Source organism: Mus musculus, chromosome 2 (genome assembly GCF_000001635.26).
Source record: "Mus musculus strain C57BL/6J chromosome 2, GRCm38.p6 C57BL/6J".
In the NCBI taxonomy this organism is placed as follows: domain Eukaryota; kingdom Metazoa; phylum Chordata; class Mammalia; order Rodentia; family Muridae; genus Mus; species Mus musculus.
The window spans coordinates 58920835-58938775 of NC_000068.7; the positions used below are offsets into that span (position 1 = coordinate 58920835).

Sequence of the window (17941 nt, forward strand, 5' to 3'; positions counted from 1 at the left end):
GCTGTGAAAAAGGAAAAAGGGGACAACTGCTGGAGAGGACTATAAAGCACAGAGCATGTGCACAGTTGGTGAGAAGATAAAGTTTGGAAGACAGTGTACAGGAGGGTCTTTTAAAAATTAACCAAGAACCACCCACAGTCCATCAACCCTAATACTAATAATGTAGCCAATGGAAAGGAAAGTAGAATGATAAAGAGACATCTGCACTTACATGTTTGTTGAAGCATCATAGACATCAGCGAAGAAATGGGAATGGCCCAAGTGCCCATCAACTCATGAACAGATAAGAAGAATGCAAATTAGTTGTGAGAGCTGAACTCAAGTCAGTTGTGACAACATGGGTGGTACTTTAGGTCATCATTAAGTGAAATGAGCCAGGAAGTCAAGCAGCACATGAGGCCACCATGTGGAAGTGAAAGATGCTGCTCTCATAGGATTTGAGAGAACAGTGGTTCCTATAGACTGGGTTGCACAGGACAGGGTATATGTGTTTTTCATGTGTTGAAGAAAATTAAGGCAAAATGTAAAAAGACTTGGAGAGGGAAAAAGCTGGACACTGAGTTCAGGCTATGGAATGATGTTATTGTCTGAAGAGGGGTGGGATAAAGAAGAGTATCTGTTAGATGGAAAACACTGTGGCATGTATTTAGAAAGATCCGGAAGGTGGAGGATGGTAGGACAAAGACTGGTACAATCTTAAGAAGGAAAGGCAATGAGATCCAATGCACAAATAGATTTGGCCTCAGCTGTATGACCACAGTTATAGACGACAAGTTGGTAGATTTGATCTTGGAAAACTGTGGAAACTCCCTCATGAAAATAACATCAATATGTTAAAAAGGAAAATGCAGTCATGGCATCTTCTTCATTTTCTTTAACCTCCTCGAAAAATAATGCCAGGAGGAGTAGAAATGGTGATTTTTATTTTTAAAGTCAGCTTGTAACGTAATCTTATCATGATAATAATCTTCTGTCTTATGAAGCCTTTAATTGTAGTGCCTCATCAACTCAGAGGAAATCGTAACTATTAAGAATATGGAAACAGACACTGTCAGCTTTGGGCACTTTTAGAACATAAAAGCAATTCTACTGCAGCAAATGGGTACTACTAAGGAGTTCTAATATCATCAATTTCCTATCTGCTAGACAGATCTGTGTGGGCAATGGCAGGAATAAGGTGAATTAACCTCAAATCCAAGACTTTGATACTGAGGCTTCTTGAAACTCAGATTTCACAAAATGGATTCACCTGAAAATTAATAGCCAAGAGCATTCACGAGAACAACACAAACATTACAGCAGCATTTAAAGAATAAACCAGGATTGGCCCATCTAGGAAATTATGCAACTTATATACATCTCAACTTCTTCAGGTATGAGGATCACATTGTTATCCATCCCTTGGAGTTATTAAGAAGATGAAATGAGCACAGGTACTGCCTAGAACACCGCAAACACTGCATAAATGTTCGTTAATTTTATCAGATCATTATGAATAATCAAGACTTAGCAGAAAATGCAGTCAAACATGGCACCTAGAGTTAATTCTTAAGTTTCTTCCCTCTAAAGCTGCCCAATGGGAAATCATGTGAAAAAAAAATACATCTGGCTCTTGGTACTTTATTTCATCTGACTCTTTCTTAAAATTATATCATCGCGAAAGATAAGAAGGTCCCGTCACATTTTATTCTTCTGAGGAAGAAGCTGTAGGGGCTGCAGAAATGGCCCAGTGGTTAAGACCGCTTAAGTTTGGTGTTCAGTGCCCACATTAGGTAGCTCACAACTGATCTTAACTCCAGCTCCGGGGCGTCTGTGGCAAATGTCTGTTGGTTACAGGAACACACAGACACGTTCAGCTTTTTACATGAGAGCCAGAGATTCAAACTTAGGTCAGTATAGAACAAGCACTCTTACACAATGGGCCATTTCTAAAACTCTGAAGTTTTCATTTTAAAAAAAGATGGTTGTTTGGCCATCTCTGAGTATCACCCTACATTTCCTGTCACTTGTAGACTTATATTGAGAACTAATTTCAACTTGTTCAGTCTCATGTAAACAGGGTGGAATGGGTTCATTTAATAAGCTTACTTATGTTCATTTCTAAATTTTAATGACAAACCAAAGAACACTGGGAACATTTTTAAATTATACGATTCTTGATTTATTTCTTTTGCTTAATTAAACCTCCTGCTTGACATTAACTTCTTTACCCATAAAATATTATTTGGAGGACTAATATTAAATTTTCATAAGAGAAAATTGCAATCCTAGTTTAATCTTGAGTTCTTTCTGCATAAAATATTTACTATCTTCTCCTTATCTAACCATTGTTAAATTGAAGTGGAAATTTCTGGTTTCTTTAACAACTCAGTTGTGTCACGTGATGTTTCTGGAAGCTGTCTTGTGAGAGGACATGTGATGTTTTCCTGAAAACAGGCACTTTGAGAGACACGTGATGCTTAGAAAGAGTATAAATAGAATCAATCCCATAAACAGTGAAAGGAGGTGTTTGCATTGCTACATCATGCAAAACTCTGCCGGTCTTCACTGACCTTCAGTTTGTAGAGACAAATGTGGCAAAGAACTTCTCCTGGTATTCAGTTGACTCTGGCTGCTTCTGCTGAATCCTGCTGATTTGATGAAGCCTTGGTGTTTCTGTTGGAATGAGCCTCCACTAGTGATTCGTGTTTGGTGTTAGTTATTGAACTGGACTGTTGGTATCCCGACAACGAAGAGGGGAATTGCCCCCAGGGAACTACTTCTAAACAGATTTACAGCACCCTTTTCATTAACCTTCTTTTTCCCCTACCTCCGGTCTGTGGGTTAGAAGGGAGATTGGAGCATTTAAGAACCTAAAGGTTAGGTTTTGAAAAAGTCTTAACCTACATTAAATGACAACTTATCTACTATGTTACTTTAACTCTGATATTTGGGATACTTCCTCAAATTTGAAAAGTAAAAAGAATAACAAAAGGGCCTGGACACGGGGCTCAGTAGTTAAGCTCACATTCTGTTCTTGCATAAAATCTCGATTCGGTTCCCAGTGCCCACGTAAAGCAGTTTACAACCTCTTGTGACTCTAGCTCTAGGGGATCTGCTGCTCTCTTCAGGCCTCCATGGGCACTCACACTTAGCACGCTCTCTCCTCTTTCTCTCTCTCTCTCTCTCTCTCTCTCTCTCTCTCTCTCTCTCTCTCTCTCTCTCTCTCTCTCTTTCTCCTCTCGTATACACAGAAAGAAAGGTAAACCACCACCACCACCCCCAAACTGTGCAAAACTCCACACCTAGGAGTTATCAGCTGAGAGGACCAGAGAACAGTCCTAGAGGCTAGTCCTCTGCTCCATAGGGACTGGACATTAATGCAGATGGGTTATTTGCAAAGAATCTCTCATGTTGCAAGAGATACAAGTGAGTGAATGTTAGAGTGGAGGTCAAGCTCTGTTTGGAATTAATTAAAGACATGTTTCCAAGGCCCCCAAAGTCTCCAGATATTCTCATATTACCTTCTCTATTTTCTAAAACCATAAAGGTGCTGAAAGCCAGTTTTAACACTGAATAGTCACCGTGATATTGCCAAGTGTCACAATAATGCTCCGTGTCAATGTTTCAGCTAGCACAGGTGAAATGCTACATAAGTTGGCAGTGTTTTCATTATATATCATTTTGTTGTAACTGTTAGATTCAGTTAGAGAGCTTTCCCTCTCTCCACAAGAGCAGCCTTGGTCTCTCCATTACACCAGCTGGGGAGGAGTGTCTATCATAATAGGAAAGGATGCAGAGGAAACAGAGGACCCTGCCAGGACTGGCAGGTACCATCTCTGAGGGTCTGCTGGCCAAGCCCCACTGTGATTTCAAAATGTTCCTTTTCCCTACCCCCTAAAGCCTTGTAATTGTCATTATTCTCCTTTCTCAACATTGGGGCACTTCATAGGGATGAGAGGCAATCAGTCACAGGCATTTGAAGGAAATTGCAGAGGACACTTCCATATCCTGAAGTTCCTGTGGTGCACGAATGCATGCAGTAGCAATTAAGGGCCTAAAGTAAAGGAGGAAAATTAATAGGAAGAGAGTTGCTGAGCCCTACTGCAGTCAACCAGGACAAAAAGTTTATTTCAAGGCCTTGACTTTGATCAACTATGGCTAAACTAATAACGCTGCCAACAAGGGAGTGCTCACACTAAGAAGCACTCAGACCAGCAGAGGCCAGAGTAGGGAGGGGCAGATGCCCATGGTATAGCTTGATGATACAAAGCCAAGAAATGAGAGAGGAGGTGGTGTCGGCATTTGATGAGAAGAAATGTACATCTTAACTGCCCTGAGCTAAGGGAATCATTAGCACTCTGTGAAGGGGCCAGGAGTTACTCTTAAAATTACATTAGAAATATATGTGTATGGATACCTATGTGTATGGATATAAGTCTGAGCATATATGTATAAATAAGAAAATATTTAATTTGTTATATGTGGTGATACTCAACTAATTTCAAGCACAATATAATTCACTCTATTTCATAGCTTTTGTTTTTCTTCGATTAACACTTTTGTTGTCCTGATAAACTTTGAAACTCAAATCTCCCTGTCTTATTACTAAGGTTTCAAATGACATAGGAAAAAAATGTATACTATCTTTGTGGCAGCATGGGTAGGCACAACTTTTTTTAAAAAACTACCAGAAGAGGAACTTTTTATGTTGTAGTGTTTTCTTACAAGGGCGTGAAATTTGCAAAATGAAGGACTGGGGTATAAGATAAACAACAATGAAAGGTACTTGGAACACCATGAGTAAATGGATGGAGACTCACCCCATGTGGACCTTTGGGTTATAGCCACCCACTGCCAGCCTGTCTTACTAAGAGCCCATAGCACTACCCTATATGTGAAGCAGATGGATGGAGAGGCAAATGTAGCCCAGCACACTACTACAAGGAGGGTGGTAGAATCGGTGCCAGATGAACAAGTAAATGCACTATTTTGAGACACATTTCTTCCTTAAAGGAGACCTTGAGATTTCAAAACAGCACACAGCAGAAGGCTCATATGTATAATTTACAATGAAGTCAGCAAGTCATAAAGCATATGAGAAATGTCGCACATTTCATCTTTTTGAACTATGTGCTAATGAGTCTGCATTTTGCAGTTTATCGCCACCTAGACCCAGGGGATGCACTAAAGAATCAATGGCCCTGTGGTCTAGAATGAACTACTACAGCTAATGCATGCTCTATGTTCTCATCAGAATGTTTCATTTTACTGGTACTAAAAACTAGCTATGTGGCCACTCGTGTTGACTAAGTAATGTCCCTTTGAGGGGTATTCTATTACCAGCTAAGAACAACAGGCAAAAATAAGAAGGACTGTGCCCATGACTGGTTTCTGAAGCCAGTTTAATTCTATTGCCTCTGGTTATAATTAACTTTATCTGATTTCTATTTGAAATGTCGGATTTGATTCTAGCTACTTTCTGCCTTACAACTACAACAATATTAATATCAGTAATTACTGTGTAATTTATAGAGCTATTTCTGGGTTCTAGGCATGTGCTAGCTGTTTCCCATGTTTTGCCTCAACTCATTGAATATTATACAAATAGATACAAACACTGAAACTTGGGAGATAAAACAATTTTCCTCATGGTCAAACAATTAGCAAATGATAGCTTTGATCCCTGACTAGATCTGAGCAAGGAAAAAAAAAAAAAGCTGATGAGCTCAATGCACTTGGAGCCATGCCCCATTCTAGTGGGCTCAATGAGTTTGGGGCCTTCCACACTTGCTGCTCAGTTTGCCATTTGTTGATTTCTCTTCAGAGGCTCATCTCTGTCTTCATTTGGAACTGAATCTCTTTAGATCAACTTCAGTATCTTTGTATCTGTATATGTGTTTGGGTTCCTTTCTCAAGGGGATTGTCAGTATACCAAATAGTTCTAGCTAACATATGATGAAAAAGAGAAATATCTTTGGACCTGCTCCCTTTCCTTAGTTAAATTCTATTTCAGGGTCATGGGCCTGCTATGTAATATTAAAACTAATACAAAGTTTTATTAGAGAATGTTTATCTTCTAGTGCTCAGGTAGCAGGAACCCATTCCCCATGTCCCAAAATGGTTCAAGGTCAAAAGGAAGACATGAGTCCACCCATCTTCAGGAAGCACTGCCTGCGGTGTTCAGCTTATCTTCATAAAGGGAGATACAAGTAATCTTAGCTTTTTCTGAAGCCAGATGGAAGCCTGTGCCAGGAAGTAAGTACCTGGAAATGCCAAGTGCCTCTAGACACCAACCTTAACCTCTAATATCTAGGCTGTTTAAGTCGGCCCTCCAGGCTCAGGATTCCATGCTCTGGGCCATCCCAACCCTCTTTTTATGATTGGTAGTAGAGGCTGACAGCTGAGACACTTTGTCATCCTGCTTTTCATCAGGAGAATTCCGGGCAGACAGTAACCTCTTTTCATGCTTCCCTATTTCAGACGTTGTCTTAAGACACTGTTTTTATAGGATTTGTATCTATTAGACTAAAGCCACACAAACAGTCTTCTTAGATAATTTCACTCTTCTGAACTGGGGAGGTGGCTGAGAGTCCTCAGCTTTAAACTTCTGAGGTCCTTCTCATTTCAAAAGATCTAAGAGAAAGACCTTTAAACTCTGGGGGGATCTTTCATACAACTGAATGTGTTGACCTTTTGATCTTTTGAAGGCTTCTGTAAAGGATTATATAATCATACATCCAGCCCCTTATCTATGTTATCCAATAAGATTATTATAATAAAAGAGAATCTCTAAGTTGGTTGACAATTTCCCTAATCATCAAGTCTGCATCCTTTTTGTTGAACAGTTTATCAAAATCAATCTCCTCCTAATGAATCTCATTACTCTGGAACTCCTTTTCTACCCAGCTTTAGTGTCCACAAGCCACCTCCTTTTTTTACCCAGCTTTAATGTCCCCAAGCCTGCCTTTCCCCTGCTTCCAAAACTGATCACTTTTGTTAAGAGTCTTCATCAGCCATGTCTTTAACAACTGCTATTTATACTAGTCATTTGTTGAAGGTAATCTAGTTTTTTTTATGTTGTTTCTTTGTTTATGTTTTGTTTTTATTTTTAATTAATCAACCTCAAAAGGGATACCCTCAAAATTCTTCTGGCTTTTTCTCACTTCCAAATCCAAACCTACTTCTACATGCTTGGTATTCCAGAACACAGTTTAGTGATTTTTTTTCAATTACTATACAAAAATTAACCCAGATTTGGTAGTACAAAACAAGATTTTACAGCTTTTTAAGCTCAAAATTATGTAATGCAGAAGTCCTGCACAGTGTAGTTGAGCTCTCTGCTTTTGAAGTTACAGTACTGAAATCTAAGGTATGGACAAAGCAGAATTCTTTTCTGTAGAAAATTTTGCTTCCAACTGCATTCTTGTTTTTAAAAGACTTAAGTTCCTATGGTCACAGGACTGTGAGTTAGAGCTTGGCATTGCTTCACTGACTCAATTGTGCAAGTCTATCCATGTTCCCTGCCTGATGGCCCCATCAGTCTTTTGGCCATGGATGGCACGTCCTGTCTTCCTGTCCTTCAAATCTCTAGCCACCCTGGGCAACCAGCCATAGGAAGTCTTCTCTACTAGGCTCTTGTGATCGGGTCATTCTGATAATGTCTCTGTTTTGTAGTCATCTGTGCTATCTTATTTAGCTCCATGTTATTTCCAGTTCTGGTGAGGAAAGGCATGGAGTGGGCTGGGGAAGGAATCTCAGAGAACATCTTCAAGCTAGCTTGCTCAGTTTACTTGCTGGCTCCTCTAAACCCCAATGGTCCTAAAAACACAGGGTTTTACACTTAAGGATCTTAAGTTTTATCAATATTCTGTGACCACCTCTTATTCCTCACCCACAGTTTTTAGATCAGTACCTAAAAGCTTGATAGTACATTATCAAGCTATATAGTACCTCAAAGGAGACTCAAAATTTTTCTTTCATATGAACCCACAAATTCCCCACACTGAGAGAACAGTGACCTGAACTGTAAATTCTCTCAGGAGAATGGGGTATAGGCTTAGGTTTTTTAAAAACCTACTTTTAATAAGGGTTTTCAAATGCTTCAACCCCACTTCTAGCCTACCATTAAAATATAGGGGTGAAAAGATGGTAAATCAGACAAGGGGAGGTGGATCCGTTTGGAAGTAGGTTTTTGAGGCAATTCCAATCTCCGATGTCAGATGTCAGGATACCAAACACAAATCAGCAACAGTGGCATGGTCTAGCAGAAACCACCAGGCCTCCGCTGAATGGGCATGAATCAGTAAGAGCAACCAGGACCAGCTGGAACACCAGGAAATGTTCTGTGCTATGCCCCTCTTGACAAAGCAAAGATCAGCGAAGACCTCAGACCAATGAAGTATTGCAGAGCTAGCACCTTCACTGTCCCTTGAGTTGTATTCATACTCTCTCCAAATACCATGTGTCTTCTCATGGGTCTTGCCTCAGCAAAACACCATGTGAGTCTGCATCACATGACACATTCAGAAACTTTCCACTTCATTGGAGCTTCTGGAATCTTCTGAGCAGAAGAACTATTCCCAGCCTATAACCTGCACTCTATCATTGCTAGATAGCCTATGTCCTTTGGTTTTACACTGTCTCCTTCCCCAAGGTTCTCTACAGCTGTATGTAATTCTGGGTATTTGCCTGAACATTCAAGTGCCAACGTTCCACTGAAGCTGACTTTGGGCATTTACTGAATTGATGGCTCATGGACCTGAGAATTCACAGAATGGCAGATCCCTCCCCAAAGTATCTCTGAGGTAGAGCTGAAGATTATACACTCACTGGTGGCATCCTGGTTTGCCCAGCAATGCCTCCCAGTTCAGATGCAGGCAGTCCTGGATTTCACTACGTTTACAGAGAATTTTCAAACACTATACAGGGGAAGACATATGTCTAGTATATGACCCTTGCTCACAATTTCCATCCTGGGAGAAAGCTAGAACTAACTTGGAGTCCATGGAACTCTAGACTTATCATCCCATAGCAATTCATCTCCTAAAATCCTATGATACAGAGAAAATTCTATGATTTTCTCATACCATCCTAAGAGCCACATATAGCAAAATGGTGGTGCAGAGACCGATATTACATTATCCGTCATTTTAACGCCAATCTAGCACGATAATTTTGTTTCTTAGAATAGTTCTGTGCTCATTCATAAAAAGACTCCACCCTCTGATTTTTTTCATGACAATAATTTCAAGCATAGAGAGATGCCTGTGAAAATTACCTAACAGGTAACAGTTTATCTAATCTCAGTTAATCAACATCTGTCTTTGTCTTGAAATAAAGCCACAAAAACTATAAATATTCTATCCAACTGGAATTCCACAGAGAAAATGTAATCTAAGGTGTTGAGCACCTATAAGACTGAACTTTAGCACCAGACACAAACTAAAACATTATCTTAGCAAGTGAGCCCTGAAATATAAATTGTAGGAAGAAGCACTAGGGCGAAGAGAGGGTCCTGTCCAGACATTCTCCAGTGAGGTCCATGGCAGGGCAGAGCTAATCTGGCTCCTCTGCTGCTTCCTTGGGCGTAAGAAAGTCAGGTGGGAAAGTGGAGAAGCAGCAGAGATAGGAAAGAGCATGTCTCAGTCAGGGGGCTTTGTCAGCGGGATTATCACCTGTAGGGGGATTATTAGCCAAAGTGCTTTAATGCTCTGGAAAAACAGTTTGCTTCTAGCATATAAAAGAGTTAAAACAAAGAGAGTTTAGGTTTGTACCGAATAAAGAACTTTTGATCAGTATGTCTATTGATAATGGAACTCACCATTATGTAGAAGTATGTAGAATAAATATGCAAATGTAAATGTGTAGTAATGCTGAACAAAATCTCTGTCTTCTTCTGTCTCTGTTTCTGTCTCTCTCGCTCTCTCAAACACACACACACACACACACACACACACACACACACACACACACACACACACACACACACAGGCACAGCCCTAGGGTTGAATAGAAAGATGAACTCCAAAATCAGACCGAGGAGATGTAGCTGATGTCAGAGGAAGGCTAGACCATAATAAGGGTCTGAGTAGCTGACTAGAACAACTAGTAGTCCAGGACTTGGTGAGACACTGAGTAGGGATAAGCACAGCACGACCACTCCCTGAGAACTGGCAGGGCAGCCTCCTTTAGGCTGGGCACCAGAGGATCAAAGGGGTTGATGCACAACGCCAAGCTAGTGTCATGCATGAGAACTCTGACATTCACATTGGCTCACAGCACAGTGTCCCAGTTCTAGACAATAACACAGAAGCTCGTTTTGAGACACTATAAATTATATGGCCCTCTGTAGAGACAAAAATAAGAGCTGTCTTCAGAGATGTTCTCATTACTGAGTCCTAGTTCAGAAAGGAAAGAATAATTTATAAAGGAGACATAAATCCCTTTCTTCTTTAGTCATTTAAACTCTCTGAAATTGTAGAAACTTCAGGCAATATTAAAAGGCAAATGACCAGAAAAACAAAGTCCACATAACTCCAGTAGGTGATTAAAACATAGTATCCTGTAATTGTAAGCCCAGACTATAGATTAATAAATAACGAATAGGAAAACAGATAAGAAGTACAGATAAGCAACTATGAAAGAGAAAATGTTCCAGTAACCATAAGCTATTCAGTCTCACAAATAACAATGGAAATAAGCATTAAAAGACTAGTGGGATGCTTTTCATATTTGTCAAATTGGCAGAATTTACAAAAAAATTATAATAATCCTATAAAGTTTAAAAATCATATAAAATTAAAAACACATAGATCCTACAACATAATTATTTGACTCCTAAAACCGCCTAGATAGAGAAAGCTCTGGTTAAGCCAAAGGGTGTGTGCATGGTGGCCACAGCTGCACATGGGGCAGAACAAGAAACCTTTGCAGGCTGGCGTGAAAGCCAGTGAGGAGAATGCAGAAGGTGGCAGTGGTGTCTACTATGGATCACTAAAAACTCTAATGAAAGAGGAAAAACAAACCAGCTCTACTCTGTGCTGTTAGCATGGGAACAGTTTAACACAGAAACTGGGATGGGAGGAGGAGCGGTGCAGGATGGTGCAGAATGATAGTGCTCATGGAGAGAGAAGATTAAATGGCAGCCTACACATCCAAATGTTTTAACTGCTATGTGTTGTCCTGGGATGACAGAAACCCGACCTATAGGGAAGAGAAAAGGGTACAGATGGAGGCCTGTGGGAATGACTTCAACTTTGCAATACACCACTTCCTTTTTTTTTTTTTAATGTGAGACAATATGAAGCATATGAAAAATTTCACTGCTAGGTGATGGGTACTAATATATGAATCTCTGTCTTTTAAAAAATATTTCCTAAATGGAAAAAATTACTATAAGAATAAAGTAAGTGAAATAAACCAGATACCTAGCCACTGTAAAATTTCTAAGAATTAAAATCAAATGTCAGAGCATGCAGAAGCACGATAGGATTACCACAACTCTACATGCATGAGATATTTGGTCTCCCCTTTCCTATGTGTTCCTCATTATCACATGCAAGATGGGGAAGTGAGGCCCTGCAGGCAGCTTAACGGAATGCATCTGAAGCCTGAACAAATGAATTAGGTATGTGGTTGCCTTGATAGCATTTCAGCATCTGCTTCCTCGATGCTCCTAGGTTATAGGCTAGGGCTTACATAGAAAGGACATTGCAACTAGTGTCAGTGAAGTTCTCCTTGATCTCCACAGTGCCTTCTTGCTTTAGGCTTTACTAGTCCTGCCATCACCTTGGCCACCACAGCTGTCAATCATTCCACCCTTTGCTCTCTCTGTGTTCGCTCACTTGCTTTAATGTTTCTGAAGCCAAATGTCATCCCTTTCTGAAAACTCAGAAAATCTTTCTAACTCACCTTTTAGAAATCCTTTCTTTACCTTCTGGAAATCTGCTGTATCAACTGCAAAGAAGACAGTGAGCAGCAATTCCCTGCTCTAAATGTAGTGAGAGGCACTGTCTTCTTAGATATACAATGTTTTCTGGGGCCATACTTAATTGTTGGGAAGAAATGCTATATAGAAGCATATATCTACATAGAAGGTATATCTAGGGATGCACACTTCAAATCCTAAATGTTCATGACAGCTAACAAACAGTGAGTGTCCCACAAAGATACACAGTTCACTTCCATTATCTGAAACATGATCAATATTTACTAATTATTGAGGCTCTCGAAGTTATTCCTTTTAGAAATCACCTTTCTTAATGTGGGCCTGATGAAACCACCCGATTTGGTTCTTTAGAGGGATAAATGGAATTCAATTTTTAATTAAAAAATATTAGAGTTGCATAAAGCAACCCCTTACTGGCTGACTTTGTCAAGTGGTCATAGAACCTGCAGTGTGCCGCTTTGCACACATGCTGCCTCTCAGTACATTCAGCCTGATGGAGCAGAGACACAGCACAGGTCAAGATCAAGGGCAAGTAAGGAGTCAGAGATGCAGCAAAACTGGCTCAGAGCTTTAAAGTCCACAGTTCCTTTATCCCCCAGTATTCAACTCTGAAGGAAAAACTCCTTAAACAAGGATTCCACAGACTCCATTGATCACAGGACCCCAAAACATGAACCACGGTCACAGTGCAAAAGCCACCAATGGACACGAGTTAATCAGTCGTTCTCAGCACTGTAAGCAGCTTTTTTTTTTTAAATCATTTTCTACATCATGCAGATCAAGTGAACTTCCTGGGCCCTGGTATGCAAGACTGGAGGAGCTCTGTGGCAGATCAATTTCCTTTCTTTGCATGGTCACGAGGTAACTGCTTTTCATGAATGGTTTCCAGAGTCAGCAGCTTCCTGAAATGTTGCTTGACAACTCTGATAACATTTTTAACTAAAATACCTTTACTGCAAAGTTTGAAATTTTTATTGCAGGATCAGACAAAATGTCTAGATGCTATAATAAAATAATCAAAACAAGCCCCACGCATTTACATCTTCTGTAGATCAGCAGCAGAACTTCAGGGGCATGGATAAGATTTTAGTGAGGTGTTTTTTTTTTTAGATTTAGAAACAGACATTTGTCCAAAAGAAGAATGGTAAATTTGTATAACTGAAAATATCTAATAAATCAAGAATGAAGTCTTCAAGGGCCTTTTGGCATTCTATGAATTTTACACTGTACCCACTATAATGTATTCTGCCAACAAGTACATTTCTAACTATCATTCTCTATACTACCATAAACGGAAATGCTCTCCTTGTACACTGAAAGTTTTACCATATCCCTTCTTAGTACAAGACTTAAGTATAGCCACAAATTTTGCCCTTTTCCCCCAATATACAATGACCTTAGTCACAGACACCTGTGTTCATACAAGCCAACAACATAGGTGCTCTCATCAGCAATCACAGAAAGGATAAAGCAAAACTGATCAATTCTCACATATGTTCCTGGGATGGCCAGGGAGAATCTATGGCAAATTCCCACAGTGGATCAAAGCTCAGTGGATCAATTAAGGACCCATTCACACATCCAAGAAAGCAGGAGATTGCATACCTTAATCTCTGTCTCCTCCCTTCGTAGCAATTCCTTCTTTTTCCACAATTTCTCTTTCTCTTCTTCCCTTTCTCTTCTTCTGGCTGAAATTTCCATTTCCAGTCTTGATAGCTCTTCTTGTTGGGCTCGCCATTGAGAAACCTGAAACACATAGAAACCCTTAATTTCTGTAACTGTGCACTGTCACGTGATGCCATATGGGACAAGGTTTTGTGTCAAAGAGACTCAAGTTTTTTCCAAATGTACATGTATATTTTATGTGTATGTGAGGATGTACGTATGCATGCTAGTATAGAAAACAGCAACTTTGAAATAACACATCCACATATTCTTTAGCTGAACTCAGAGAGTCATAAAAGTGTATGATTTTACTTCAAAGAATCTGTGACTTCCAAAAAGTTCTAGGCTGTGTTTAGCTCAATGAATAATATGTTTGCTTTGTATATGAAATACATTGCCAATGGACATGTTAATGTGGAGTGGTGAAAGTTTCATAGGGTCCCACCCCTAGACAAAATCTGAAGGCAAATATGTTTCATTCCAATAACTGCTGAGAGAAAGAGAACTAACCTCTCTTAAGAATGAGTTGCTATTGGTTGTCCAGTGAAGAATGGCCAGTGGCCAGTACTGAAACCATACAGACACAGACAACAAACATAGACCCAGCACATTACATACACACACACACACACACACGAGTTACAATAAAAGAAAAAATAGGCTATCAACTTGAGAGTTGGGGAAATAGGAAGGGTTTGAGGGATGGTAGTCAGGAGGGGCTAGAGAGAGGAAAGGGAGGGGAAAGTAATATAATCCCATTTCAACTAAAAACATTAACTTTCTAAATAAAATAAATTTTAAACAAGAAAATCTGCTTTTATACATGTATATAAATCTTGAACTTAGATTAAACAGCTCTTTTTAAAAATATAAAATTAGGGGCATGGGAAGATGGGTCAGTTAGTCAAGTGTCTGTCATGTAACCATGAGGACCTGAGTCTGATCCCCAGCACCTATGGAAAAAAGCAAAGTGTAGCACTGTGGCCCCAGCACTAGGAGCGGTGGAGACAGGGCAATTCTTGGGACTGCAGAAGAGCCAGTACAGCCAAAGCAACACATTCTTGGCTATCAGTGAGAAGGCCTGTCTTAAGAATTATGGTAGATAGGGCTAATGAGATGGCTCAGTGGGTAAAGGTATGTGATGCCAAGCCTGATTACCTAAGTTCAGTCCCCACCAGAGTCACAGAAATAAGTTCCATTCCTGTAAGTTTTCCTTTGACCTCTATATATGTGCTGTGACATAAGTATACCCACTTATATACATGCAAAAGAAATAAAAGTAGTATTTTTAAAGTATGATAAAGAACAGTGAAGGAACATACCCAGTGTTGATCACTGTCCTCTACACACATATGGGCACCCACATACACACATGGACACAGGCACATGAGTGCGCACACACACACACACACACACACACACACCATCACATATCCAACTACTACTCAAATTCTGAAATGGTCCAAAGACCTTAAAAGGTTTAAAGACTACTGAAATATTCCAACTACTTTACAATATAAGTATAGAAAATAAGCATAAATTAAGATGCAAACATAGAACGGAACTTCCTGGGTATGAATATGTGCTATTGTTAGACAAATACTTTTCATAGCTCTTATCAATATGTAAATATGTTTCACAATATAAAATACACACAGCCTTTCATCCTTATCCCTGCCTCCAGAAAAATTATCCAAGGATCATTGTACTAGTTAGTTGTTTTGTCAACTTGACACAAGCTGGAGTTAACTGTGAAGAGGGAATCATAAACTGAGACAAAGTGGGAATTTCTGGTTTTGTTGGAGACTCAGTTGTGTCGTGTGATGTTTTTTCTGGAAGCTGTCTTGTGAGAGGATGTTTTGCTGAGAATGAACATGTGGTGTTTTTCTGGAAGCTATCTGGTGAAAGGGCATGTGATGTTTTGCTGGAGTAGACACTTGCGAGGACATATCATGTTTGGAAAGAGTGTAACCCAAAAGACAATGGAGGAGGCTGGCATCAGTTCGCCTTGCTTTCTTCATTTGTCGTAACCTTGTAGAAAGAAGCACACCAAACAAGTTCTGATGGAGTTCCGGCTGCCTCTTGCCACTTCAGTGGAATTGTTCCAATCAGCAGAGCAGTTTCTTCTGGATCAGCCACTATTGATTCATATTTGGTGTTTTGTAAGTGGACTGGGCTGCAGACAACAAAGATTGGAATTGCCCCAAGGAACTACTTCTAAACAGGTCCACATCCCCCTTGTCCTATTAGCCATCTTCCTCTTGGGCTATAAGGGGGGTTGAAGTACTTAAGAACCCTTATTAAAGTAGGTTTTAAAAAATAAAAGCCTACTAAGACAATGCCTCCATCAAATTTCCTGAGGGTAAGTCTGCGGAAAATTGACGTAGGAGGGCCCAGCCCACTATCAGCAGTGCTAGCCCTGAACAGGTGGTCCTGGGTTCTATAAGAAAGCAAACTAAGCAAAGCCATAGAGGGCAAGCTAGAAAGCAGTGTTCCTCCATGGCCTCTGTTTCAGACCCTGCATGCACATTCTTGCTTGAGTTTCTGACCTGATTTCCCTTCATTATGGACTGTAAGCTCTAAACTGAAATAAACACTTCCTCCCTATGTTGCCTTTGGTCGTGGTGCTTTATCACAGCAATAGAAACCACACAAATAATAGACTAGACAACTATCAACTAGACAAGTGCACAAAAAAATGTACCCTAGCAATTCTCTTTGCAGCGTAGTTTAAAACAGAAAATTCAGGAGATGTCTAAATACCCAGCAATAGAAGTTGGTTTAATTAAAATTTTGTACATTCATACAATAACTATGACTGATAAAATATGCTACATTTCTATATTTGTTGATAAGAAAACATCTATAATATTTAGATGCAATTAACAATGTAAACTGCATTTATAGTATGATTTAATTAGCATATAGTAATTCTTGCATCTGTACAGAGCCTTCTGGAAAGAGGTTTACCGACTTGATAATAGAACCTCTGAAGTTATTCTAACCTTTCAAGGCTGGATACATTTTCCTTTTTGTAAACGCACATTTCTTTTATGAACAAAAAACAAACGAGACTAATGAAAACTAAACTCTAACTTTTTTCTGATCCTTGGACTCATCTGGCTGACAAAGGAAAACTACCCAAGCGTGCAAACCTCCTCTAACAAAAGGTAATAGATAAATTTGCAAGTATTTCATTCAAGCATCATTCATTGATAGCATATGAAATTAAAATTGAGACATATCTTCCAAATATGACTAAAGTGACTCAATAGTTTACCTTTTAAATATTTTACATTAACTTCAAATTCTTAGTTTTTCTAAAAATATATTTTGCCACATCTATGAAAATAAACAAGAAAATGCCTGCACCTGTCTTGCAAGTACAGTCTCTACCCCACTCCCTCTCTCTGATCAGCATGGCTGAGTTCCCTGGACTGGAAGTCTAGAACATGTCACTACCCAGCATCCTGCTGCATACTTTACCTTTAAGTCTATCTTTTCTCTGCAATTTCATAGTCGAATCCAGTGTCCTGACAACTGCTGCCAACAGCCTCCCTCCGGAACACTTAAAGAGATAGTTCTCTTCTCTCATCCACCTGTTGACCAACCTGGCAAGGAAGATTCTTTCCCTTGTATGCTGTGCCATAGCTCCCTCCTACACTTGCAACACTGCATGCTTCTCTCTCCCTGCCCCTAGCCACTAATCTGTACCCTATTTCACCTCCAGTATGACTCTCTATTTCATCATTTAAGCCTCTTCTATGAAATCTTCTCCTTAAGGTTTGACTGTAAAATCTACATTATCAGCTTTCTGTCCGAAATCCAACTCCACACAAATTCTTAAAGACTTTCCTATTTGCTAGTGTTTCTATGGTCCAGAGTTCCAAAGCTAAACTTGGGGTCTATGGTCTTGCCACAGCTTCATACCAAGCCTAGAGTACTTGTCTCTCCTCAAATATACCTGCTTCTGTCAGTGGGACCACAAGACTCCCTTGAGTATAAAGAGTGTGTCCATCAAAATAAATGTTTCTTTGCATTTCACAACAATCTTTGATGATATAAATAACCTGATGATTTTTATACATATAATTTGATGATTTTATATACGTATATAATTTGGTTTCTTTGTATGTATGTATGTATGTATGTATGTATTTAATGTTAGATGAGTATTTCAAGAAATCAATTTCAAAACCATTGAGATTGGCTGTAATTCTTTAGTTTACTCAAAATCTTTCAGCTAAATGTGTTGAACAAGACTAGAAGGTTCTCAAGGGTGATGTCAATTGATTAAGTTGACTTTCTCACTCCTAACCCCACATTGTTAGTATGCAATTCTATGCA

At 39.5% G+C, this 17941-nt stretch overlaps 1 protein-coding gene across 8 annotated transcripts in view; it reads right to left on the reverse strand.

Moving 5' to 3' along the window:
- Positions 1 to 17941, reverse strand: part of Ccdc148 (coiled-coil domain containing 148) — a 339132-nt gene that overhangs the window by 99138 nt on the left and 222053 nt on the right. For all 8 annotated transcript variants that reach the window (NM_001362393.1, NM_001001178.2, NM_001362394.1 and 5 more), the window contains one exon: positions 13535 to 13675. In NM_001362393.1, the coding sequence (NP_001349322.1) occupies positions 13535 to 13675 (141 nt within the window). The remainder of the gene's footprint in view (positions 1 to 13534; positions 13676 to 17941) is intronic.